The following is a 26,421-nucleotide window of genomic DNA, read 5'->3' as shown; positions in this document are numbered from 1 at the left end:
GTATATATTTAAGGTGTACAGTGTGATATATACATTGTGAAATGGTTAACACAGTCATGTCACATTTCATTTCATTTCACATTTCAAGCTCATTAATGTATCTGTAACCTGTCCTAGTTACCTTGTGAGTGCATAGTGAGAACACTTAAGATCTAATCTCTTTGCAAATTTTAAGTATACAATGCAGTATTCTTAACTACAGTCACCATGCTGAATATTAAATCTCCAGGATTTACTCATCCTGCGTAACTGAAACTTTGTATCCTTTGACCAACCTCTCCCCCTTTCCCCCACCCCTCTACCTCTGCTTAACCACCATTCTGCGCTCTGCTGTTATGAGTTCAACTAATTGAGATTGTACGTGTAAGTGAGATCATGCAGTATTTGTCTTTCCGTGTCTGGCTCATTTCACTTAGCATAATGTTCTCTGGGTTCATCCATGTCAGAAATGGTGGGATTTTTCTTTTTTCTCATGGCTGAATAATATTATGGGGTGTGTGTGTGTGTGTGTGTGTGTGAAAGGGGGAGAGAGAGAGAAGGAGAGAGAGAGAGAGAGAGACGAGTTTTTTTATTCACTCATCTGTCAATGGACACTTAGGTTTTCCCATATTTTGGCTATTATGAATAATGCTGCAGTGAATATGGGAGTGCACTTACCTCTTTGAGATACTTATTTCATTTCCTTTGGATATATACCCAGAAGTGAGATTGCCGGATCCTAGGGTAGTTCTATTACTAATTTTTTGAGGAAGGTATACACTGTTCTGTAATGGCTGCACCTATTTACATTCCCACAGGTGCACGAGAGTTCCCTTTTCTCCACATCCTCACCAACACTTATTGGTCTCTTTAATAGCCATTCTAACAGGTGTGAGGTGATATCTTATTGTGGTTTTGGTTTGTATTTCCACGATGATTAGTGATGTTAAGCACCTTTTCATATAGCTGTTGGCCATCTGCACGTCTTCTCTTGAGAAATGTCTATTCAGGTCTTTTGCCAACTTTTTTTTTTTTTTTTTTTTTTTTTTGCGGTACGCGGGCCTCTCACTGTTGTGGCCTCTCCCGTTGCGGAGCACAGGCTCTGGACGTGCAGGCTCAGCGGCCATGGCTCACGGGCCCAGCCGCTCCGCGGCATGTGGGATCTTCCCGGACCGGGGCACAAACCCGTGTCCCCTGCATCGGCAGGCGGACTCTCAACCACTGTGCCCCCAGGGAAGCCCTTGCCAACTTTTTAATTGGATGATGATGATGATTGCTATTGCTATTGAGTTGTTTGTGTTTCTTATGTATTTTGGGTATTAACCCCTTTTGAGACCTACTGTATCCAAATATTTTTTCTCATTTTGTAAGTTGCCTTTTCACTCTGTTGATTGTTTCCTTTGCTGTGCAGAAGCTTTTAGTTTGCTACAACCCCCCTTAATCTGTTTTTGCTTTTGTTGCCGGTGCTTTTGGGGTTATTTCCAAAAAGTCATTGCCCAGACCTATGCCAAGAAGGTTTTCCCCTGTTTTCTTCTAGTCGTTTTACAGTTTCAGATCCTACATTTAAGTCTTTAATCCATTTTGAGTTGATTTTTGTATATGGTGTGCGGTAAGGGTCCAGTTTCATTCCTCTCCATGTGACTATCCATTTTATCCAACATCATTTATTGAGGAGACTGTCCTTTTCTCATTGTGCATTCTGGTGCCCTGGTTGAAGATCTCTTTATATTTTGTATGTCTTGTAACTCATTTGAGAAATCTTTCTCTCTTTCAGGTCAGAAGTTGTTCACCTGTATTTTCTTCTACAGGATTTTAAATATTGCTTTTTACATTTATCTATTCAGTCTGTTTGGAACTTATTTTTGTTTATGGTGTGATGTAGGGATATCATTTTCTTTCTATCTGCATAACCATTTGTCCAGCACTGTTTATTGAACCTCCTTCTTAATAACCAACACTGCTACTTTGGTCATATATCCATTACCTTATTATATTCATGGATCTGCTTCTGGGCTGTTTTTTCCTTCATTGATGTGTTTATCATTGCCCCACTGTCTTCATTTTTACAGTTTTATGACAACTCTTGATATCTAGCTGGCCAAGTCTCTTCCAAAAATTTGCCTCGTTGTTGTTTTGCATGTTCTTGGCCCTTTGATCTTAGATATAAATTTTAGAATCAGTGTATCAAGTTTGACCAACACCAGAAAAATGTTGGGATTTTTTATTGAGTTGCATTAAATTTATATACATTTGGAAAGAAGTGAGTTATTTAAAAATACTGAGTTTTTCTATCCTTGAACATAATACATCTCTGCATTTATTCATCCCCTTTAATATCATTTCATAAAACTTTAGAATTTTTTTCGTAAACATCCTGCATGTATTTGGTTAGATTTTTTCTAGGTACATTACTATTGTAAATATATTTTCTTAAAAATTATATTTTGTGCTTGTTTTTAGTTGATATATAAGAATTGATTTTGTGTGTGGATGTGTGTCTTAACTCTGTATTTAGCAACCTTTCTGAACCTATTTTTCCTCATTTTACCAAATATGACTAATTTTTTTTCACTTTCAATTCCTCTTATCTTTCCTAGCCCTGTCCCCTCATAAGAGTGTGAGTTCTGTGAAAGCAGAGATCCTGCTTCTCCTGTTCACTTCCATATCCCAAGTGCTTAGAATAGTACCTGCCACACAACAGGTACTCAGTAGATATTTATATTTGTTACATGAATTAATAAATTAATTGTCCTAATTCTAGATAGGAAATAGTGCGTACTAACTATATAGACGTGGCTTCACACGCACTGTTCGCTGTGCCTGGGCTGTGCCTCTCCTTTCCACCTGGCGGCCTCATCTCCTCCCTCCAACTTTACTCCAGATTCTTTCCTGCTGCTGGGCACTCCCCCCCACCCCGCCACTCCCACCCGCTGACCAGGCAGATGGATCTGAAGCCTTACTCTGATCTCGGTTCTTCTAGGAAGCTTTCCTGGGCTTCCCTGTACTTCAGAAAGATGGATCCAGAAAAACCAAAAAAACCAAAAATAAAACCAAAAAGCAAATAAGAATTAAAAGTAAATTATATGCTCAAACACAGATTAAAACTTAACAGAATCATCCAAAGAGGTATGGAAAGATAACAGAGTAAATGACACGATGGTGGGCACACAGTGCTACTGCAGTTTGGGAAAGGGAATTAATTTATGAATAATAGATAGAAAGCAAAGATCCACCAGCATCTCATCCTGCCAGCAATTAGGAGGAACAGAAACACTGGATCAAGCGCCCCCATACTCAGACAGTGAGTCAGAAAAAACAGAGGACAAAAAAGTATTACATTCCGACGTTGTTCATTCCTGTGCAGTTTTCTAACAACTATATTCCGTGGGTGAAAACACCATGTATTTGAATCTTTTCTCTCCTGCTTTTAAATATCACTTCAATTTTCTGCCTCTGATAAATGTTTTATGAATTTCCTTTTCTGATGAGAGGTTTTGCTGTGATTAAAGATTTCATCAAGTTATGACAAAGGCAGAATAGATCTTCATTCTCGAAAGCTCATTTTCATGTGAGCTGAGTGAAGAGGCCTCTCGGAGGCAGCTGTCAGAGCTAATGAATGTTTTTCCAAGTGCTGAACCTCTGGGGAGGACACCCCGACCCACAGAACCCAGAATCAGCTCAAGACGTGGCGTGCGACGTCTCGTAGTGCGTAGCGGGACGATCAGGCGGGTACTTTTATCATCTCCCTTGAGAGTAAGTGCACGTGTGTGTTTTGAAAATCTGGTATCTCACAGATGCCCAGTGGCCTTAGGATGCTGTCAGTCTTTGTGTATGTGAGCGCGCGTGTGTGCGTGTGTGAACCCCTGGACACGTCACTGCGCCCTCTCCACCTCGGTTCCCTTCTCTGGAAAGAACAGGGGACGCAGTTTGGGTTGGAATATGTGTCTTCATCTGCTGTGAGCGCTACAGGATTTCTAGCTCGATGTCTTGACTCTCGGTCATCACCAGCACTTTTCGTCATCTCCTGAGCCTCCCTCTCCTCTCCTCTCCTCTCCTCTCCTCTCCTCTCCATCAGTGGATCTCAGGAGGACAACCTTGCAGGGCTTTTGTATGAAATAAGCAATGCAGGCAGCCGGCACGTGTGGGTGTGAGTCCTGTCTCCCCTTTGCTTAACAACCAGCGAAATCTTCCCTTGTCACACTTTGGGAAACACACCTGAGAATTCAGATGCCCTATGGAAGGTCATGTTTTGAAGAAATGCTCAGCTGAAAGAGACCAGAGCACAGATCCTTCTCTGAGGCTTTTTTTTTTTTCTTCTCTGAAAGTCTCCTTACCCTGTTCCTCCAGGAAGGAGGATGGCTGCTGCCTCTGTTGCTGTTTGCTCCTGTCTTAGGCCCGGTTGTCCCGTTTTGATGAGCGGACGCTTATCCATCAGCTGTCATGAGCCAGCTGCGACACTTGGTGTTTGAGATGCTGTGTTAGTTTTAGGCAAGCACTGGACCGTAATGGGGACCTGACAAATGGCAGCTAGCACAAACGAAGCGTACGTGGCTGGAATTTTGTTTTTCACATGTAGCTAATGGGTCTGTGCCATCATTTCCCAGGGCCCCACTCTGCCCTCCACAGCCGTGGCGTTCGTCCCCATCGCCCCCTAGAGTCCCTGAGCTTCCTGGCATCCTGCTCCTCCCCGGGGAGGAAGCAAAGGGAGTCAGGAGGTGGAAGGGTGGCGCCTTCCCCTCTCAAGGACTTGTCTTCTTGTTTGGGATGAAAAGTCTCCAGAAGCTGGTTATTGGCTGGAACTTCGTTCCATGGCACTCCCCTTGGGGAAGGGGGCGGCGGGAACTTGGTTACTGCAGTTTTACTGTCTGCGGTAGAGAAGGCCAGGGAAAGGAGGTTTCAGGTGGGTGGTGAGTGACCCCAGGTGTCACCCACAGTTCTGGGGGAGTGAGGGGTGGCCCCCATGAGGACTCTCGGTGGACATGTGCACGGACAGCATGGGTACGGCTCTCTGTGGACCCCTGCGCAGCACCTGGCCTGGCACCCGTAGAAATCCAGGGCCATGACGTGGTCACTTATTGAATGACACTGTATGCCGAGTGCTTTCCCACTGGGTCACGCGTCCTAGCGGTCACACGTGTGAGACTTGGAGAACTCAAGTTACCTTCCCAAGGTCACTCAGTGTGTAAAGGGCAGAGCTGGGTTGTAAGCATGTGTCCCAGGACCAAGGAGGACCTCCTGTCCAAACCCATTGTGTAGAATTCACAATTAGTTCAGAATGCATCTTCTTCGTAAGCCTTTGTGTCCCGGGGTACATGACATTTTGATAAATCGTACTTCTCGTGTCCTCCAGTGGTATAAAATCTTCGGGGGTTAGGGGAAGCGGAGTCACCCTCCTCTTTGGCTGCCAGAAGATGCTGAACTTGGTTTTGTCTTTGCACCGCAGTGCCCGGCAGTGCCACCTGCTCCTGGACGTCTTCAACTCCACGGAGCACGAGCTGACAGTCAGCGCCCGGAGCAATGAAGAGCTCGTCCTGCACGCCGGCGAGTGCCAACGGTGAGTGTCGTCACGGCCCCACGTGCTCCCTGGCCCTGCTCTCATCACCCTGCTTGGGAGGTGCTGAAACAGTCCAGCCTCGAGACCTTAGAGGGTGGGCAGTCTGGTCCCCCTTTCAGAGGCATCACAGCCCTTATTCAAGTTCAGTGACAGGATCGGTCGTGGTTGCAAATTGGAGCCAAGTGTAAAGTCAAGGTAGAAATGAATGGTGTCCGTCCAAGGAAGCAGCACCTCAGCTACAGATGCTTTCAGGCACCATGTCTGAGGACGCCCAGACATCTGGGCAAGACCTTTCACTTCTAAATTCTTAAGAAAGCTGTACCTGGGGTCACTGGGTGTTGATCTGAGGGACGCATATCAATGTCAATGGGAAGTTCCTTGGAGAAATTAATGTCACAGGAGACAGGCCAGGCAGAGGTGCCTGGAAGAGGTGCTGTGTCACCCGAGCTCAGCCTTTGGAGGGCAAAGAGAGGTGGCCCCGGTGGGCCCTGGCCAGGGTCAGCCGCAGGACGTGCCCTGGTCCAGCAGAGGCGAGCAGGGAGCCAAGGTGGAAGTAAGAGCTGACCAAGAGCAGAGCCGGGGCCACAGGGGCAGGTCTGGAGGCAGGTCGAGCTCGGTGACTCTGGAAAGAAGCTCTTTGCTGTGGTGGGGATCGCTTCCCCAGGGCCTGACCCACTCCCACTCCTCTGGGCCTCTCTCCAGACCAGGAGCCGTGCCCCCAAGCGCAGCTGGGATGTTAGGGCCACACCCTTATAGGTGGGGGTATAGCTGGAGTAAGATAGAGCGAAATATCATGTTTATTTGTAATTGCAAAATACTTGAAACATACAGAAAATAATTTAGATACTACAATACCATATCTCAGGTTTCAGCGTTTTGCTATATTTGCTCGAGATCTCTCCCTCTCTGTCTCCCTCTCTGTCTCTGTCTCCTTCTGTCTTTCTGTCTTCTCTCTCTCTCTTTCTCTCTCTCTCCCTCAAGGAAATAAAATGTTAAAAAAAAATAGTGGACGTTAACACCATTGGTCAGTGGGGAGGAGGGAATGCAAATTTAAATCGCAATGAGAGAGCACTACACACTCATGAGAATGCTTAAAATGACAGACTGACAATGTCAGGTGTCCATAAGGAACATGAAGCAGCTGGAAGGTTCATGCCTGGGTGGGAATGTGAAACAGTGCAACCACTTTTGAAGAGGCTGCTGCAGTTTCTTACAAAACTAAACATACACGTACTCTGCCCAGCAGTTCCAACTCTAGTTATTTATTCAAGAAAAATTTAAAAACATATGTTCACAAAAAGACCTATAAAGAATGTTCCAAGCCAAAAAATAGAGCTCAGGTCTCTGTTACAGGAGAATGAATTAACAAGTGGTGGCATTTTCCTAATGGGATGTTACTCAACAACAAAAACTGATAAACTCCTAATACATCACCATGGGAGAATCTCAGGAACCTTATGCTGAGTGCGGGGAGCCTGACCCAAAATAGAATGTACCGTGTGGTTCCGTTCATTTGAGATCCCAGATCCAGCAAAACTCTTCTGTGACGGTGGAAACAGAGAATCGGTTGCTTCTGGAGAGGTTGGGATGGGCTTTGACCAGGAAGGGGCACAAAGGGATTTTCTAGGTGATGGCCGTGTTGTATAGCTTGACATTTGGGTGTGGGTTCCACAGGTGCTTGCCATTGTTAAAATTTAGCCAACGTGTACTTAAGATTTGTGCATTTCTCTGAGAGTCGATTTTGTATCAAAAGAAAAACTGTAAGCAGATGTTAAACTCTGCCTGTTGAAGGACTTGGGGGTGGTGTATGATATCTGCACTAGTCTTTGAAATGCCTAAAAAACTAGATTCCTGGATGGGTGGAGGGATGGGAACATGGACAGACTGAGTTGATAAAGCAAATAGAATAAAATGTTAATTATAGAATATACCAGTGGGTATATAGAGTATTCTCCGAGGAATTCTTTCAACTCGTAAGAAAATGTTGGAAAAAAATAAGCAACTGAAAAAGCAGCGAAGGGCTTCCCTGGTGGCGCAGTGGTTGGGAGTCCGCCTGCCGATGCAGGGGACGCAGGTTCGTGCCCTGGTCCGGGAAGATCCCACACGCCGCGGAGCGGCTAGGCCCGTGAGCCATGGCCACTGAGCCTGCACGTCTGGAGCCTGTGCTCCGCCACAAGAGAGGCCACGATAGTGAGAGGCCCGTGCACCGCGATGAAGAGTGGCCCCCGCTTGCCACAACTAGAGAAAGCCCTCGCACGGAAACGAAGAGCCAACACAGCCAAAAATAAATAAATAAATAAATAAAGCAGCGAAGCCTGACAGCCCCGCCCCCGGCCCCCGCCCCCACCTTCCTTTCTCTTCCTCCTCCCAGAGTCTGTGTGTCTCGGAGGCCATGGCATCATCCACTCCACACTTTACTGCTTTATTGTATTTATTTATAGGCACAACAAGCACTGTATTCAGTTTTTTTTTAATGTCATTAGTGGTTCCATATCGTACGTCGTTTTCTGCGTGTCTTTATAACTTTAAATCAGCGCTGTGCTCTGGAGTCGACTGTGAATCAGGCTTTTGCCTTCTGACTGCTCTTCGTGATTCGTTCGTGAATGCACCGTTTATCCCTCTCCACGCTGATCCACCGCGAGATTGCTTCCAGGGTGTGGCTGTCTAATGTCATTATCGATGATGATGACATATAAATGCACGGTCGTATTTGCTGTCTGGGGCTGGTGCTGGGAGGGCGTTGATGGCCTAACCCTTGAGAGGAAGGAAACACTCCCTCGCAAGAGCTCCTCGTTCTAGGGGGTTCTTGCTGTGTGGGCGTGTGCAGGGCTCACGTGCTCGTGCACGGAGGCCGTGGCGGCCGTGCTGAGTGTTCTGGCTCCGGGGCGTGAGGACAGGCTCTTTCCTGGGCTGCTGCTGCGTCCCTGGGCCCCGTGCTGGTCCCCAAGTTGTGAAGGAGACCGTCTGCCCCCTGCCTTGTCTGCCTCGTCTAGGTGTTTTGATGTAGCCTGGGATCCCAGAGGACATCCTTCTGGTCGTCTCATGACACCAACATAAATCCTGCTTTAAAAAAATTACAAACTGCTGAGCTTGTTCTAAGCTTGACTCACTGTCAGCCACAGAAGTCAGCGATGTTAACAACCCGTTCGCAAATAAGCACAGTTCAGTCTTGTGCTTCCGGCTTCTTCCTTATTAAGCTTTTTGCTTAAATTCTCGTTTCTTGATGCATCTAACTCACGCATTCTTTATTCATTCATAAAATATTCATTCGATAAATATTGATGCTTTGAGAACTTGCTCTGCGGTGCCTGCGTCAGGCTCCAGGAGCCACAGGATGAGTAAGCAAGGACCCCTCATGGCCGGGAGTTGATGACACTCCCCGGCCGGGGCGGCCCTGCCACTCCTGCCTGATGGGACCTCCTGCTGTTTTGGGTGGGGGGGGGGGGTAAACCGGAGGTTGTGATGCTCCGTTCTGTCTGAGGAGTCAACTTTGGCTCTGCTCCCACTGCCCCCGCTAACCCAGGGGTGACCACCGGGCATCCCAGCGTTCGCGGGGATGCAGGGAGTCACTGCACTTCCCTTTCCAGACCTCTCCAGCTTTGCCTGGTTTGGACACATGCTCTGCCTCCGTGGAGAGGGCCCAGGTCTTTGGTCTAACGGAGCAGGTCTGGGGGAGGAAGCTGTGGTGGGTGGACCTTGAGCTCAAGGTGGACTCAAGGTGGAAGCCCCTTGAGTCCTGGGCTGCTGTCCCCGTACCTCCAGGTTCTGTCTCCTTGGAGCCTAGTGCCCTCCCGGAGTCCTGAGCTCAACCCCCGAAGGCTGTCACCCGGCACCCCACACACACACCTCAGGCTTCCCTAGGCGCTCATGAGGGCTGCCCTCGGCCAGCCTCGGCCACTCTGAGGAGAGCAGGGCGGGCCAGCTCTCCCCGGTGGTGAGGGCAGCGGTGGCCCTCAGACTCTGGCTTTATCTCCCAGTGCGTGGCAGGCCACCTTCCCACTGCTCCCTGGGGAGTGGGCAGATGAACCACGGGTTCTGCCAGGGTGACACAGCCTCACCCTCAGTGAAAAGCCGTATTCCTGGAATCCACGTAGCTGTGATGCTGCTCTTCTCAGAGCCCTGGCATCCTGGGTCACAAGGCATTTGACATCCTTTTAAGGGTGACCTGCAGTCCAGGAGAGGGACCAACTCCAATTAGACTGTTGGGAGCCTGCATCTGTCTCCCCCTCCCTCCGGGTAGAAAGGCGTGCCAAGTACAAGAGAAACGTGTCCTTGGAGCCACAGTTTCTGAGCCCCGTGTGTTTGCAGGTCAGGCACTCACTCCTCCTAGTACCCTCACATAGGAGATTCTGTCCGCATGTTACAGACAAGCAGACTGAGTACAGAGGTCAAAGGCACTTGGTGGGACCCAGGTCTGAATGACGCCACGGCTGAGCTTGGAATGGTGATTTAAGATGGGCTGGAGATGCTAACACCTATGTATGGAATCTAAAAAACAAACAAAAAAAATGGTCATGAAGAACCTAGGGGCAAGATGGGAACAAAAACACAGACCTACTAGAGAATGGACTTGAGGATACGGGGAGGGGGAAGGGTAAGCTGGGACAAAGAGAGTGGCATGGACATATATACACTACCAAGCGTAAAATAGATAGCTAGTGGGAAGCAGCCGCATGGCGCAAGGAGATCAGCTCGGTGCTTTATGACCACCTAGGGGGGTGGGATAGGGAGGGTGGGAGGGAGACGCAAGAGGGAGGGGATATGAGGATGTATGTATACGTATAACTGATTCACTTTGTTATAAAGCAGAAACCAACACATCATTGCAAAGCAATTATACTCCAATAAAGATGTTAAAAAAAACAGATGGGCTGGAGGGGGTGGGGGGAAGCAGGTTCTGTTTTCTCCTCTTTCTGCTCTGTGCAGCCTTAGGTAAGCTGTGACTAGCGCTGAAGTCCATTGTCAAGTGTACAGGCCGGCAGGAGTCGGGGAGGCGGGGGAGCAGGCTGGGTGTCCGGCTCAGAAGGCTTTCATTCATTCCTGCAACAAGCACCTCCCGAGTGGCGAGCGAGTACCACGCCCTGCCAGGAGATAGCATAGTGAGTAAGGTCCTCACTGTGTCCTCACTGCACTTATGTTTGGTGTGGAAAAAAGTCAGGGATTGTCGCACAGGCTGAGGAGAATCCAAAGCTGAGAGGAAGAAACCCAGCTTGGGGCTGGGAAGGCTTCCTGGAGGAAGTGGTGCTAATACAGAACAGGACACTGAGTAGGAGTGAGGTGGAGCTGGAGTGCAAGGGAGAGCAGCCCAGGTGAAGGGGCAGCACACCCTGGAAAGGGGCGTGTGCATGGGGTGGCGTGAAGGGCCTCTTCACAGGCTGCACATTCGAGTTTTTAAACTGGAAATACCACTCTTATACCCGTATTTCCTAGGGATATCTATGTCATCTTATAATTTAAGACACAACGTTTCAGCAAATGGATGTAGCAAGTACCTTTTCACCTTCCTCATCTTTTCTGTGAAAGGTCCTTTGGAAATCGGTGACTCATCTCTCTTTCTGTGGCCTGGTTGATGCATCAGTTCTGTAATTAAGCACGATTAGTTAACTTCACTTTTGCCATACACAATTTGTGACGCTTGGTCTGTGCTGATTGCCTTTCCTGGGGCTCCACGCCATCGGTCGTGACATTGAGAATGTCCTCCAGACTTGCAGCTAGATGCCTGTAGTAACATTCATTTTTACCCGAGGGGTGGTGTAAAGAAGAACCCACTTTCACAAGCATCTCTGCCTTTAATCCTCATCCTCAAGCTGTGGGCATTGTGCCCATCTCTGCTTATGTGTAAGAGAGCTCGAACTTGCCAAGGGCCACGCAGTTCGTTGTAACTGGAACCCAGGGCTGCGCAGTTGCCACCATACCCCTCCACGGGAGTTACCTACACTTCTTTAGGCTATGTCCCCAGAACTGGGCATCCCCCCTCCTCCAGTTTCAAAAGATGACCAGAAACAGTAGAACGCTTTTCTGAGTGAAACAGCATGAACTTCCTTAAGAAAATACAGTGTCGCCAGCAGCAAATGTACTGGGAAAATTAAGGTATGATAATTATTGTGTTTTTGCTTAATTATCAAACCATTAAAATTAAATTTCACGACAACCCTCATTTATGCACAAATCTCTCTTAATTTACAGTAACAGATGCCGTCTCATCCCGTGCTTCAGGCTACCCCGCCTTGTCCCGCCCTCACTCACAAGGAGCCACTGCCTGCTTGACAGGCCTGGCACGTCTGGTCCAGGCGTCTCCTCGCTGGGGAGCCTCGCCGTTGGCTGACTGAGAACAGGTCAGCCCTGTCCAGTGTCCGGATGGTGCACCGCACGGGTCCTAGAATGGCTGTCACGCCAGAGGGGCAGGGACGGGCTCTAGAGCAAGTACAACTTCGGCGCTCTGAGACTTTCCCCTTGACGCCGTCCAGGCCTTGGGGAGGGCCAGACCCTCACATCTGGAGGATCCTGGCAGGGCTCTGGGGCGGCAGTGGGAAGGCCTGGGTGCCCCACGGCATTGTGGTTGTGTTTCTAGGGTTCTCTTGATGGTCCGAGGGGTCCAGCCTGTGGCGCAGCACTGCATTCAGCCCGCAGTTTATTTCCGGTTTAGCTTTTCTTCTTCTGCCTCCTGAGTGGCTTTAGATAAGCCTTTTCCCTCCTCTAGGTTTTAACTTCTTCCCTGGTCCTTTGAGAGGCTCAGACAATGTTTCCTGTAGGAATGAACGAGCAAAAGAAGTGATCACGTGATAAGCGATGACTTGTGATCGGTTACTTGCTGGGCTGCGTGTTCTGTCTTCAACGTGCCTTTTGAGGTCGCTATCATGACCATCATCCCTATTTAGCAGGTGAAGAAACTGAGGCTCAGAGAGGTGACCAGCCAGGTGACCACTGAGGTCCTGTCCTCCTCTCATTTTGACTTTGGTCTCCTGTAACTCCCCGCAGAGGGGTTTGGGGAGCAGCCTGTGCGTCCTCTACCCCCGCGATTGTTCACCTGTGTGCAGGTGCCCTCCCTGGGAACAGTGAGTGTGTCAGCGGTGATTTCTGCGCAGGCCAACCTCTGGTGTTTACCCGAGCCCAGAACAGCCCCAGCCCTGAATGTCTAGCTCCTCCTACCAACTGTCTCCGTGTCTCTCTCTCGTTTAGTTCTGTCGAACGCTTCACGGAATCATGCAAGGAAGCCCTTGTTAGGAGCCCGGTGTTGTTGCCCTTTGCTGTGTAACCGCAGCTGGAATTTGCGCATGGCCTCCTTCCACGGGTGGCCTGCCCTGTCCCCTGCAGTCAACAAGCCTGTGCCCCCAGCCCGGTGGTCTCTCCTGCAGCCGTTCTGAGTCAGAAGACTTTGTGGATTTTCTTTGTTCCTTTTTCAGGCTGGGAGGAAAGTGGGAGAGTCCTTCAGAAAGTAAACTTATGGAAACCAGGAGAAAGCACCTTGGTGTGTTCTTGTCCTTTCAGCTGCCCGATGGGGAAACTGAGGCTCAGGTTTGCTTCACAGGCCCCGGGCAGAATGACGCTGGTGCTGGACGCCTCGCTCCCTGGCCACAGCGTCTCCGCCACCCCACTCTGCATCCCTTCCAGTTAGCGGTTTTGCAAGTCTCCTAAGAGAAACCCGATGGCGCCAGAATCAGTAGGATCCCCTAATGATTCGTAGGCAGCAAGAAGAGGGGTCAGAGCTCAGCCTGGAGAAGCATCCAGGCGGCAGAGATTCGATACCTGGAAGATGCTGCAGTTTGCGGACTCCGATGACAGGAGAGAGTCTCTCCTCTTCATGAGAAGAGAAAAACCAGGTCACTCGCTTGGGCTCCACACGCCGGGCAGCTCTGTGTGGCCTCTGTTGTCCTGAGCGACTGGAGCCTCCCTGGGGCAGGAGGTGGTGCTCCCTGCACCCACGCCCTGGGTGCAGGCTGGTGTTCAGGCGCCCACCCCGTGGACACGGGCCTAGCGGGCGCAGACCTGGGGCCACACAGAGCCCAGGCCCGGTCTCGCTCGGCCACTGGCTGGCTCGGCGGTCTGGGTAAGTCGCCTGGCCTTGTCGAGCTTTCAAGTAAAGTGGGGATGCCGATGCGTGTCCTGCAGGTCGTTATAAGTCCTGAAGTTAGTCCAGGCTGTGTGCCTAGCACTGCACGTGACCCCCGGCAGGTGCCCCATGACGGGCAGGTCGTGTTATTTTCAGCTGTGAGAACGGCTCCCACCGTCCGAGCCGCCAGGCCTAGGGAAGGGCGTGCGCTGGGGGTCTTGTGCTTCCTTTCTGGGGAGATGACTGCGGAGTTCTGCTCAAGTGCTTAGTTATGACTTGGAGCCGCATTGCCCAGGCTTCTGGGCGGTGTCTGACGTGGGGACAGAAGGTCCTCCTCTGTCAGGAGCCAGAGGCCACCCAGCCACTTCACAGGGGGGACTTACTATGAGGACTTGTTAACGAGGCCTGACCAGGGAACTGGTAACCAGGTAACTGGAAGGGTAGAGGGCGACACTGAGGCGTCCGCTGTAGCAGACCTGCCGCCCCTGGGTCTGGGGGCCGAGGTTATGGTCCGGCATCATTGCAGTTGGGAGCTGGGGGTTGGCGGGACGCCCGGGGTCTCGGGGGAGGTGCACCCACAGGAATCTCAGGCAGATGACCACCCCTGGGAAGTGACAGGAAGGCCCGGAGAGAGCAAGGCCGTCCCCCTGTGGTCCCTCGACCTTCGGCACAGATGGGAGAGCAGAACGTGGCCTGCAGGGTCAGCACTGCGGGACTTCAAGCCTTGATAGAGCCGCCCCACCGGGTCCTCCCCGATCTCCCCCTGGAGCCGTGTCTTGCTCCTCTGTGTGTCCATGTGCCACCTGGGCATCGGGACCTGTAAATCTCACCTGGCGACTCTAGCGTGTGGCCCTGTGCGGGGACCACGGGGCTCGACTGGGGGTTCCTTGAGGGCAGTGTGTGTGTGTTGCTCCGCTCTGAACATCCCTCTACCACCTTGATCCACTGTCAGGCACACAGCAGGTGCTCAGGTAATATGCATGAGTGAGGGAGTTAGCAGTGGGCGTGCTGAGTGTCATCACAAGTGTTCCCCTCCTCCTTAGGGGGCCTCCTCAGGGCGCCTCCACTCACAGCCTGACTCAGGCAGGCTTTAAGCTGACCCCATCGGGGGACACGGTGGTGATTATCCTCCTGGTTCCGTTCACCAGGAAGAGGTGGCGGGTCGTGACACGGGTCTTGTGTTCTCTTTGGTGCTTATCCCTCACACTCCCAAGCCCAGTCTCCCCCAGCCACGGTGCTCCGGTTGGTCTGCAGCTAGAAATTCTGGGAACTCATCTTTCCCTTCGTGGGGATTGGAGTCTGGCCGTGGAGCCCCATGTGCAGACCTCTCAGGGCCCCCAAAGGTGTCTGCCCACATGTTAGGGAAAGGGTCTCATCTTATCCGGTGGGAAGAGGAGAGTGCCCTGGACCGAGCCGAGACGTGCGCTGCAACCCCAGCTCTGCTGGTCCTTGGTCGTGCCCTTGGCTGGTCCTTCACACTCTCTGATGCTGACACCTCATCTGTCAGATGGGCAGGGGAAGAAGCCCAGCCATGCCCGCCTCGGCTCTGGGCCACTTCAGTGAAGGTGCCGAAGGGAAGGGGTGTGTCGTTATTCATTCTTTTACTTAAAAACTTTATGTGGAGAATTCAGATATATACAAGAGGTGCCGTCACAGTACTTCTCACCCAGCTTCTATAACTAGTGACTCATGGCCAATCTTTTTCATCTCTCCCTCACCAACTGCCCCATTTCCTGTGTTATTTTGAAGCAAATCCAAGACGACGTATCGTTTCATCTGCAAATATTTTAATAGTCAACATTGGAGTTCTTTTAAAAAACATAACTGCAATGCCATATCATGTTTTAAAATGAGCAGTTCCTCAATATCAATGTTTAAATTTCCAATGATCTCGGTGTCATGTTTTGTTTTTTCTTATTTTTTTTTTTTTGTTTTGTTTTTTTTTTGTGGTACGCGGGCCTCTCACCGCCGCGGCCCCTCCCGTTGCGGAGCACAGGCTCCGGACACGCAGGCTCAGCGGCCATGGCTCACGGGCCCAGCTGCTCCACGGTACGTGGGATCTTCCCGGACCGGGGCACGAACCCGCGTCCCCTGCATCGGCAGGCGGACTCTCAACCACTGCGCCACCAGGGAAGCCCACGGTGCCATGGGAAGCCCACGGTGCCATTCCATTTTTTGGAATCAGAATTCAAGAGGTTGATAAGTCTCACGTCCATTTTTAATCTGTAGGCTCCCTGTGCATCTCTTTTTTCTCACAATTGTTCATTGACTAAATCAGGTCCCCCAGTTGGGGATTTGGCCAGTTGGGTGCCTGTGGTGGTGGTGACCTTGCTCCTCTGACTGACTTCTTTTTCTTTATTCCTTATTAAATTGGTAGTAAGCTCTAGAGGCTTGATCATATTCAGTGATAGTTTTCTCTTTTTTTTTGCAAAGAATCTCCATCAGAAGGCACTGGTGTCTGCTTATCTACTTTCTGTGATGGAGCCATGATTATTAGATCTTTTCCTTTCATCTAACCTTACACCCCAAATGCATGCCTTTTCATCCCCAGCGGATGAGTAGACATTAAGAAATTCTCTAACTCTTTTTCATAAGCTCAAAATGAAGCACACAAGCATTTTCTGTCTGAGGTTTGGAAAATGAACAGATGAAGAAGCGAAGCCGCTTCCTGTGTCTCTCCGCTCTAAAGCGTCCGGCCCGTCAGATGATTAAGGTTCATTGTTCTCAGCAGCTGCCCACGGGGAGACATCGGGGTAGCGCTGGTGCCGCTTAGGGCTCTCAGAGGCCCAGCGGGATTGGGAAACCTCGTGTCCACCTCTGGTAGCTGACGCAGCCCTGGAGCTGAGTGGCTCCAGGTCTGGCAGGACCAGGCTGCGGCCCACACGGGAGTGGCAGCATCCTGACTGTCCACGGGAACTGGTTTCAGGGGCTGGTGGGGAGAGGAGGGGAAGTAGAGTTCAGGACGTCTGGGACTTTGCGGCACATGTTAGCCCGAGCGGCATCTGTGTGTATTTGTCATACGTTATGCTGCTTCCTCTGAAACTAACTTAAGCTTGTAAATGTTTGCGTTTTTCCAGGGCAAGGGTTATTTTTCCCATTTGACGAACAGCTCACTGCAGCTCAGGATGGGAGAGCTGGGTGTTTCCTGTGGCCCGAGTATAGGGGGAGGTCATGAGTGGACAGTCTGGGCCAGATCTTAGCGGACCTTGGAGGCCAATGAGTCTTAATACATTTTTAATGAGGGATACATTTGAAGATGTCTTTGTCTTTTGGGTTTTCCCCGTTTTCACCTTCAGGATAAATGACAGCTTCACCCTGGGCTGAAATCCTCCTGTGAGAGCCATAGTCAAAGCCACGTCTTTGGAGGGGAAGGGTTGGTCACAAGAGAGCTCGAGGCAGGAGAGTGTCAGCTTGACCTTTTAGGAAGTGTCTGGAAGGGGTGACAGCTGGTGAGAGCCTGGGTGGTCTCAGGTAGGTCATGGTGGCTGCGCCTGGGGGCGCCCTTTGGAGTAGAGAGAAGAGTCGGGATCCGGAGACCCTCAGGAGGGAGGAAGGCTAGAGAGTTGGCGGGTGTGGGTTGTGGAGAAGGAAAGGGAAGTTTCTAGTTTGGGCAGCTGGGGGTGGTGTTGCCATTTGCTTGGCCAGCAGATGCATGGCCAGGGCGGGGTGGGGAGGTTCTGAGGGCCCAGAGGCTATGGCCGCAAAGCTGCTGTCCTCGCAGGGGCAGCCCACTTCCTGCTGCACCAGAAATGCCACGCTGTGACCTTGGGCAAAGAGCGCAGCATTGGGAGCCGAAGGTCTGGCTTCTAGTTGCGTCTCTGCCAATGCCTAGCTCGTGCCCTTGGGCTTGTCATTCAGGCTGCCAGCAAACTGGGGTCTCAGTTGGGTCCTGTGAGGAAATAGCAGTGGAGCTGACTGCAAGCTGCAGGACACCTGGAAGACTTCACCGCTTTATTCTCCTCCCTCCCAGGAGCGAGACCTTGGGGAAAAGGTGGGGCAGAGGCGTGCTCTTCCCCGTCTCCCGGGACAGGCGTTCTGTATAACCGGCGCCTTTCTCTGGGGCCCCACAAGGGATCTCAAGCTGCTGGCACCCGGTTCTCCTGGCCCTGATCGGGCTCGTAGCCAGCGAAGCTCAGAGAGCCTGCTTGGGCCCCTGAGGGACTCCGGGGGCTGCCCTCTTGTTTGGGCCCCACTAGCACCTCTGTTCCCCAGCTTAAGGAAGCTCTTCCCGTTCAACCCCACACACCGCCTTTGGGCCTGGGAATGGGACGCAGATCCCACCGTGGGAGGAGAAGTGAAAGGAGGGTCGGGATCCTCGTCCCGGCCAGCAGTGTGGGGCAGCCTGAAGCTGGGCAGGCTGGTCCCAGGGCCCGAGCCTGCAGGGGTCGGCAGGGCTGAGGCCAGTCCAGGGCCCCTCCTCAGGGCTGGGAGTCTAGTCCACGGCGTGCTTATCAGCAGACTGACCGATGGCCCAGAAGAATCGCTGCGTCCTTTCTCGGGCTGCCTTACCTAGCGTCTTTCACAGAAGGGAGCACTTCCGCGGTGAAATTGGGCTGGAACTTGGATAACAAGGCAGCCTCACAGCAGAGTATTAGAACCACTGGTGGCAAAACTGAAAGGAAGTGGGTGTTGACATGATGGAGTCGTTTAATCTGTGTCAGTTCAGAAGGTCTCCACGAAGGTACATTGACTCAAAGGACCCGTTAGCCGCTGGAACCTGCCCACGATGGACACAGTAAAACCCGCGCTGGCAGAGGAGCTCCCCTGGGCTTCCAGCGCGTGAGCCCCTGTGCCCCTGGCCTTGGAGGGAAGGGGGCGTCCGAGGCTTCCTCCTGGACCACTTGCTGACGCCTCTGTATTCTACACGGTCACGCTTTCTAGCCCTCCCCGTCAGCAGGAGGCCTCTGGGCCTCTCGTGTCATCCCCCCACCCTTCTGTCATCTCTGCGTGCCCGTTGAGGAGACAGGCTCAGCGGGATCAGGTGACCCACCCCAGGTGACACTGCCCGTGGGTGTCCGAGCCAGGGTTTGAAGCGGGCTCGTGAGAGGCCTACTGCGGTGAGCTCCCTCCTGTCGGCTCCCTGGCTCATTCTGCCTGTGAGTCGGGAGCTTCCCAGGAGCCTCTCCAGGCACCAGAGAGGCAGGTGTTACAGGACAGTGGCCTGGAGGAGCCCAGAGTGTGTTGGGAGGGAAGGGCCAGCGGCTGGACGATGAGATAGAGCAAGGGCGAGGCTACGTGACAGGCCTGCGCAGGAGGGGCGCCATCCCCGCGTACCAGTCCCGAGGCCGTGACGCGGAGCATTTTAGCACAACAGCGGGCATCCGCCCACTCAGGGCCATCTTATCAGTTGCCTTCCCTATCTTTCAACTTAAGAATGAATATATTGCATAGGTATCATATGCACACAGTATGTGCACCGTGCGTATACACGTGCTCAGGTGTACTTACACACACCTGCACACACGCATAGAACTATGAACGTTATCCTTACTATATTCAAAATACTGTTACAGCTCCGGGGGTTTGTGTGAAGTGCAGCCGTAGCTGAGAATCTCTCCACTTCAGAACTAGTGGAAAAGCCGTGCCTTCAGGGTTTCAGAGACCTGGGCCAGGTCCTCCCTCCTTGACCTCTGCCGGTGGCGCGATCTCGGGCAAGTTGCTCACCCTGCCTTGGCGTCGGTGTTGACATCGGCACACCCGGGCTGATGGCGGTACCTGCCCGGGGAGGGGTTGAGAAGGCTGAGCGAGTAGCTCTTATGGACCTGCAGCTGCTCCAGACGTGCCCGTCCCCTTGTGTCACCTCGGAGGTGCGTGGGGTACCCTGCTGTGTCAGTCACGGGGCATCCTGAGGGAAAGAGGCAAAGGCCCTGTAAGGGGAGGCTGTACAGGGAGCAGACCACGCCTCCCTTCAGGAATGTATCGGTTGTCCACCAGCTGCCCGATTCCAGAGGCCAAGTCCAGCTGCCTCCTTCTGCTGTGTCCTCCCCCCTGACATCAGGGTCGTCTTGGAAATCCCTGAGATTCACGGAAGGCCGGGCATCCATCGCATCCTGGGAAAGAGCTTAAGACTGCTGATAGTAGGAGCCTGTTTCCAGGGCTTGTTAGTGACCAGGGGGCACATAGTCAGAAAACAGGCACCTGAGAGCTGTGGGAATTGTGTAGGCCATGGGGCAAAGGCTGCGAGTTTCTCCGTTAAATGTATATACATATATTTATAAAAAAAAGAGAGAGCGCGTGTGTATGTCATTGTGTACCCTCCATCCGCCTACACCAGCTTTTTATCAGGGAAAGTGTTCCTTGTTTTCTTTTCATTCTTGCTGTTGTATATTCTGTGGGTTTGGACAATGACGCGTATAGTGACGTGCGTCCATCATCATAAGATCCCCCGTGCTCCGCCTGTGCATCCTTCCCTCACCTCTGGCCCCTGGTCGTCAGTGATCGTTTCACTGTCTCCTTAGTTTTGTGTTTTCCAGAATGTCATACAGTTGGAAGCGTACAGGATGTAGGCTGATTCTGTTATTTAGTGATATGCACTGAAGGCCCCTCCGTGTCTTTTCATGGCTTGATAGCTCCTTTCTTTTTAGCGCTGAATAATATTCCACTGGAAGTACCACAGTTTATCTGTTTACTTCCTGGCGGATGTCTTGGTTGCTTCCAAGTTTTGGCCGTCGTGAATAAAGCTGCTCTAAGTACCCATGTGCAGGATTTTGTGTGGATGTAAGTTTTCAGCCCCTTTGGGTAAACACCAAGGGGCATGGCAGCTGGATCGTATGCTAAGAGTTTGTTTAGTTTTACTGGAATCATTGTGCATTTTAAAAAGCCAAAAATAATGCATACTTTTTTTACCTCTTTCATCATCCAGTTTCCAAGTACTGTCCCATAGCAATAGGAAAAAGAAAAAGAGGGAAGAAACAGTGCTGAAGTAAAATGACACATAGCATGGTGCGGGCTTGGGGCGTCCCGTTCTCTGTGTGCAGCGCCCCGCCCGACCCCGTCGGCCGCATTATCTCCTGATCCTCGGGGACTTAGGGCTTCCCCACTCCTCCTGCCTTTTATCCACGCGTCCCCTACATCTCATGCTGGGGTGTCCTTATTTGCTTGCGTGTCTCTCTCTGCCCTGGGAGCCCACTCTGGGCAGGGATCATGTTCTCATTATCGCAGTGCTGGCTCCTGGCCTAGTGCCTGGCCCAGTAGGAACTGGATTGAATCACTTTCTCTATCATTCAGTTTGGGCTGAGTTTCTCCGCAGTAACAGAAGCCCCAGAACCTTAGTTACTTAGTGCCGCAGGAAGATTTGTTTCTTGCTCACGTTTTGTGTGTATCACAGGTTGGTTTAGCTCTGCTCCATTTTGCTTTCATTCGTGACCCATGTCCTCTGGAGACATCCTGGTTTGGGGCAGAGGAAAAGGGAAGGGTACAGGCCACATGATCGCTCAGGAGCATCCTGCTTGGGTGGGGCCCGGGTCGCTGCCTGCACATTCTGTTGGTCAGAGAAATCACAGGGCAGCCCGAGATCAAAGAGGCGAGGGTGGGCAATCCTGTAGGAAGGACACCAAGATGTGGACAGTGCTGGAGTCCAAGTACTTTCTTTGCATTTAAAGGGAAACTGCCATACTTCTTTGGGTCTTCATCTTTCACTTTTTGCCATCTTTAGAGGATGGTTGCTTTTTTCCTGTATGAACATATAACGTTACAGTTGACTCTGCATTCTTTTGTTCTTTCCTACATTCGTTCAGAAGGCATTACTGGAATACCCATCGTGTCCTAAGCACTGTGCTGGTGCTGTGTGGAGGAGGGCTCACGGACATACCCACTTAGCCTGGTGTGATGCACATGTGTGCTAGGCGTGGAAGTGAATCCCTTGTTGTTTTAACTGGGGTTTATTGAGCACCTGTCAGACTCTGGCTGGAAGCCCAATCTCTGCTCTCAGGTTTTGTTACACGAGACCAGAAAGGGACTGATGTGTGTGACACCCGGCACGCGCCGGGCACCGTGCTGCCAGCTTTACAGACTTGCTTACTGAGCCTCAGCAATTGGAAGAGTGGGCAGCCTGAACCTATCCAGTAAAGCGCGAGACTGAGACCGTGGCTGCCCCATCCCCCGTCAGAGAGATTCGGGTGGGAGGGGCCAGAGTCCTCAAGTGTCCCACCCCGCACTCCCACGAGGCCGAGTGAGGACTGGAATTCGGGGCACCCGCTCTGGGGTCGCATGGCACGGCCTCTCCCTGTGTCCAGCTCCCCTCTAGGACGAGACAGGACCTCATCCCCCCTGCCCAGGAACCCTCTCCTCTTATGCAGGGCCTAGCCTGGAGGAAGTGCTCCTTGGTATTGGTTGAAATCAGCTGTCTTCATCACCTCATACTAGCATCCTGTTTAAAGTTGGTTTTGGGGGGTTTTTTGGTTTTTGGTTTTTTTCAGAATTGATATGTACCAAGGACCTTTTTTCTCTTTAAAAACCTCCCTCGGAGAGAACTCGGGGTGTTGTTCTGGGAAGCCTCATGATGGAGGCTGCACGGCCCCCAGGACACCTGTCTGCCTTGCTTCCTCCATGGCTGTGTATTGCTGGTTAGGTTAGAGGGGATTCTTTTATTTCCAGTTAATTATCTCTTGCGAACCTGTTCTGCATTCAGCACACAGCAGACTCCCTAATAACATGTATCTTCCTTGCTCCCTCCGGGACTCTTCTCTATTTTTTATAAGTAATTGCATTGTTTGTGTTTGCTTCTTGTGTTTTGGAGATGTTTCTGGAAGAGGGAAGCAGAGGTTATGGCTACTGAATGCTAATGGACACCTTGAGAGGGGTGTCCTGCGACCAGGAGGTGAAGCTGCTTTGCTTTGGGAACCTTTGTTCTTGATAAGTAGTTCTGACGATAAAAAAGGCACTGTTTCTGCTAAACAGAACCTGAGGACCACCTTGTCAGTCCGTATTCCCAGCTCTGTGCCCAAGAGGTGTGTGCAGACCCCAGTCTGTTCACAGGAGACAGGGTGGCGGGTGGACGAGAGGACCTGATGCTTCCCCCAGGTGTTTTGCCTGACAAAAGGCAATTTTCAAGGGTGTCATGTGGGGAGCATCTGTAACCTCAGGAAGCAGACAAGCCAGTATTGCAACTACAAAAGGCATATTTCAGACCACACAAGAATATTCTTAACAAACCTTTCCAAAGGCCCGAATGTCGGAGGCCCTGTGCTAGGTGCTGAGGGTCTGCAGACGAATAAGCCGTACACTGTGCACTGCAGTTACAGGTGGTGCGGGAGGGAGCCCAGATCTGGGGAATGAAGGTGGACAGACTGACAGTTACCGCCAGCCTGGGCAGCTCAGAACAGACACGGCCCTGGGGGGCAGGGGCGCTGAGCGCCCTCACCCTGCCCTGCTTTCCTTGCATCAGTATGACGTGGTGCTTCCGTCTGTGCTCAGTCCCGGGGAGGAAGTCAGTTGCTGTTGGGATAATTTTAGGGACAGCTTTCCCCCGCTGCTTTCACTGAATAGTCTGCTCAGGTGCGCCTATTAATAGCACTGGGGTCAAAGTTCCTTGGTAGAGATGTTTCGTATTTTAGGGAAATTAAAAATCTAGCCTCTGTCAAACATTATTTTTCCCAGAATTTGCTGAGTGCTTGAAGTTACACACTCTTGCCATGTTTGTTTAACCTTATTTAATCTCTTCGTGTTTTCTTTAAAAACTATTCTTAATATTATTTTGGAGATGCGGTTCTTCTGAATATTTGTAATGATTGTTCTGAAAAATACCTCTTAACTCCATCAAACTTTGGAACCTTGAAGTTGGAAGGGGGGTCTTTGAGATCGTCAGAGCCCTGACCGCTCATTACCGGTGGGGACCCTGAGGCCAGCAAGAAGGCAAAGTGGCCTTTTCAGGATCTCACAGCTGCCTGGAGGGAGAGCCAGGCTAGACTGGGCGTCCTGGCTTCTAGACCCCAGGCTGTGGCTTCCTAGCAGGGGGTTGAGTCAGGGTGTCTGAGAGAGGAAGCACCCTCAGAATCAAGTGTAGGCCGGTGCTCTGCACTGCGCCCTTTCCCTGAGGGAACAGATTCCTCTCTTCGGTCCACCTGGAGAATGTGTGCATTCTCCCAGACCCAGTCTAGCATCCTCTCTGCCGGAGACCTGCTGAGACACTTCCTTCTTCTCTGTGTCCCACAGTTCCTGGCACCTGCCCTGCTGTTAGACTCCACTGTGCCATGACTGTGTCTACGGGTGTCTCTCCCCAGTGAGTGGTGACGCTCCACTCACCAGCGGCCATGCATTCCTCATTGTCTCTCTCCCTAGGGTCCAGGGCAGTACCAAGGGGTTAACAAGGGCTGTAGGCAGGACAATGCCCCCCGCCTAAGAGACGTCCACGTTCCAATCCCCGGAACCTGTGGATGTGTTCCCTTACGTGGCAGAAGGAACTCTGCAGATGTGATTGAGTTAAGGACCTTGAGATGGGGAGATTACCCTGGTGTCTTCGGGCTGCCGTAACAAAGTACGACAGACTGGGTAGCTTGGAACGATAGAAATTTCTTTCTCATAGTCCTGGAGGCGGAAGTCTGAGATCAGCTGGTTGCTCTGGGAGGGGGGTTTCACACCCAGGTCTTTGTGGCTCCAAGCACTCCTGGCACCTTCCCGGCATCTGAAGCTTCCAGATGCTTCTGCCGGTCCTCACATTGCTGGAGGTTGTGCCTCACAAAGTGGGCTTTGAGGACGTTGGTCAGGGTCAGCTTTTTTTCCCATTTCCTCTTTGTCCCCTGGTGGGCATGGCCCCCTGTGGTCCACGGGGATTTATGAGCTTTTAGAGGAATGGGCCTCAGGTCTCGTGGGTCCCTCTCCCTTCCACGTCTGGATCTTCTGCCATGAAGTGTTAGGGTTTCCATGAGCATAAACGCACCTTTGTGCTGCAGCCTCACTGCAGAGCCATTTGAGAATCTATAACAAAGAGCCTTGAAAGCTTTTGAGCCAGTGAGCGAGTCCCTCCTGGGAAGCTGTCCTGATGAAAATAAATCTAAACTACAGAGTGAGGGTTGAACACAAGGGTGTTTATTTCTATGTGATTTTTAGAAACCAATATGTCCGACCATAGGGCATGATTAGTGAATTACGGTACATTTGTATAATTGACTGTTTGCAGCCATCAGAGATTGTGTTTTTATGGAGTTTGTAATGCCGAGCTCCGTTGTCACAACGAGGATTGTGATGCCAGCAGACACAGGCAAGGGAGACACGCTGCTTAGATGAGAGTGAAGCAAACGCCACGTCTGGAGCAGGTGGCCCTGGCGCCGTGGTCCGCGAGGCTGGGATGTCCCCGAGCTGCTGCTGAGACCCGGGGCGGGGGTGTTGGGGAGCCCCGCCCAGGTGCTTGCCGAAGCTCTTGGGCCGTCCCTTGGGATTGTGGATCCTCCTGGCCCCAGTCACTGTACCTGACCCCCTGGCTCTGTGTCTGCCTGTTCACCAGCTGGTGGGCAGCCACCGATGCTTCCACGAGGCTGGGAGAATCTGAAGTCCATTTCCCAGGATCAGGACCGATCACCCCCGCTCCAGGCCCAGACTGCAGAGGAGCTGAATTTCATGCCTGCAGCGTGGATACATGTCCACCGCTTAATGTGTGGAAGAGACAGGACATAAGCTGGTATTTGTAGTGTGATACACAATGTGTACAAATCAAGTAACACGCTTAAGTAAGACAAGCACGGCAAGTTCACGTGACTGGAAGGGAATGCAACAGAGTGTGCACGGGAAGAGAGTCGTGGGGGAATCTTTTCCTTCTGTTTTTCAGTGTTTGTGATGTGCATGTAGTAATATTATTCGAAATATATACAAGTTATTTTTTCTTAAATCCTCACCACATTGCACGACCAGGTGCGCTTCAGTTTTCCAAAGCCGTGGTGTTCGCCCACCCATTTTATTGTTGGGTGTGTGCATTCAGACTGTTCACTTTTTGTCCACCAGGAGCGCTGGGTGTCTCTGGGGACGTGGTGGCCTCGTGCTCTCTGGGGCAGATCTGAACTTGATGCTTGCCCCCTCATCTCAGCCCCCCTTGTCCACCCAGGCACCTTCCGGAGTTCGCCGTCTTGCCAGGGAGGCCAGTTCGCCTCCGCTCTGGGAGTCTTTTTTTTTTTTTTTTTTTTTTTTTGCGGTACGCGGGCCCCTCACTGCTGTGGCCTCTCCCGTTGTGGAGCACAGGCTCCGGACGCACAGGCTCAGCAGCCATGGCTCACGGACCTAGTTGCTCCACGGCATGTGGGATCTTCCCGGACCGGGGCACGAACCCGTGTCCCCTGCATCGGCAGGCGGACTCTCAACCACTGCGCCACCAGGGAAGCCCCGCTCTGGGAGTCTTTGTCGGAGACCCAGGCCGCCCGTTCCCGGCCCCCAAAGAAAATCAAGCGTGTCTAGAGAAGCAGCGTTGGGGTCAGTGCTCCCTTGAGGGGAGGCTGCAGTGCTGCGATGCGCGCCCCGTGCAGCTGGTGATCTCGCTCTTTCACTCTGCTCCCTCCCCCTCGGCAGCTGTGGAGTCGTTTTCACTTGCGTTTGCAGCCACCGAAGCCGCGTCTCCAGCATCCCAGGGCGTCGTAGCCATGTTGACTGGCTTCCTGTGTGTCATCTCCTGAAGCGTCGAGGGTTGCTTAGCCAGCGGCGGCTCCCGCCAGCCCCTTTGGTGTGCGTAGGCGGCTTTCTTCAGCGGTCTCTGTACGGCCCTGCACCTGGTGGCCAGCACCCTGCCTCACCCCTCGCCGCCGCTCTGGCCTCTGGGACGTGCTCTGTCTCCAGCCCTCCGGCCGGACCACACGCTCACCTTCAGCCTCCTTCCTTCTGTTGGCTTCACGGGGTGCTCCTCCGCCGGCTCTGCCCT

The 26,421-nt window shown here is 51.8% G+C and overlaps 1 protein-coding gene across 2 annotated transcripts in view; it reads left to right on the top strand.

The window, feature by feature from the left end:
- TRAPPC9 (trafficking protein particle complex subunit 9) overlaps window positions 1–26,421 on the top strand; it is a 507,030-nt gene that overhangs the window by 319,584 nt on the left and 161,025 nt on the right. For both annotated transcript variants that reach the window (XM_069539993.1, XM_059995234.1), the window contains one exon: window positions 5,423–5,533. In XM_069539993.1, the coding sequence (XP_069396094.1) occupies window positions 5,423–5,533 (111 nt within the window). The remainder of the gene's footprint in view (window positions 1–5,422; window positions 5,534–26,421) is intronic.

Source organism: Delphinus delphis, chromosome 17 (genome assembly GCF_949987515.2).
Source record: "Delphinus delphis chromosome 17, mDelDel1.2, whole genome shotgun sequence".
NCBI lineage: Eukaryota > Metazoa > Chordata > Mammalia > Artiodactyla > Delphinidae > Delphinus > Delphinus delphis.
The sequence above is the reverse complement of the archived record's forward strand: the minus strand, read 5'-3'. Positions and strand labels throughout refer to the sequence as shown.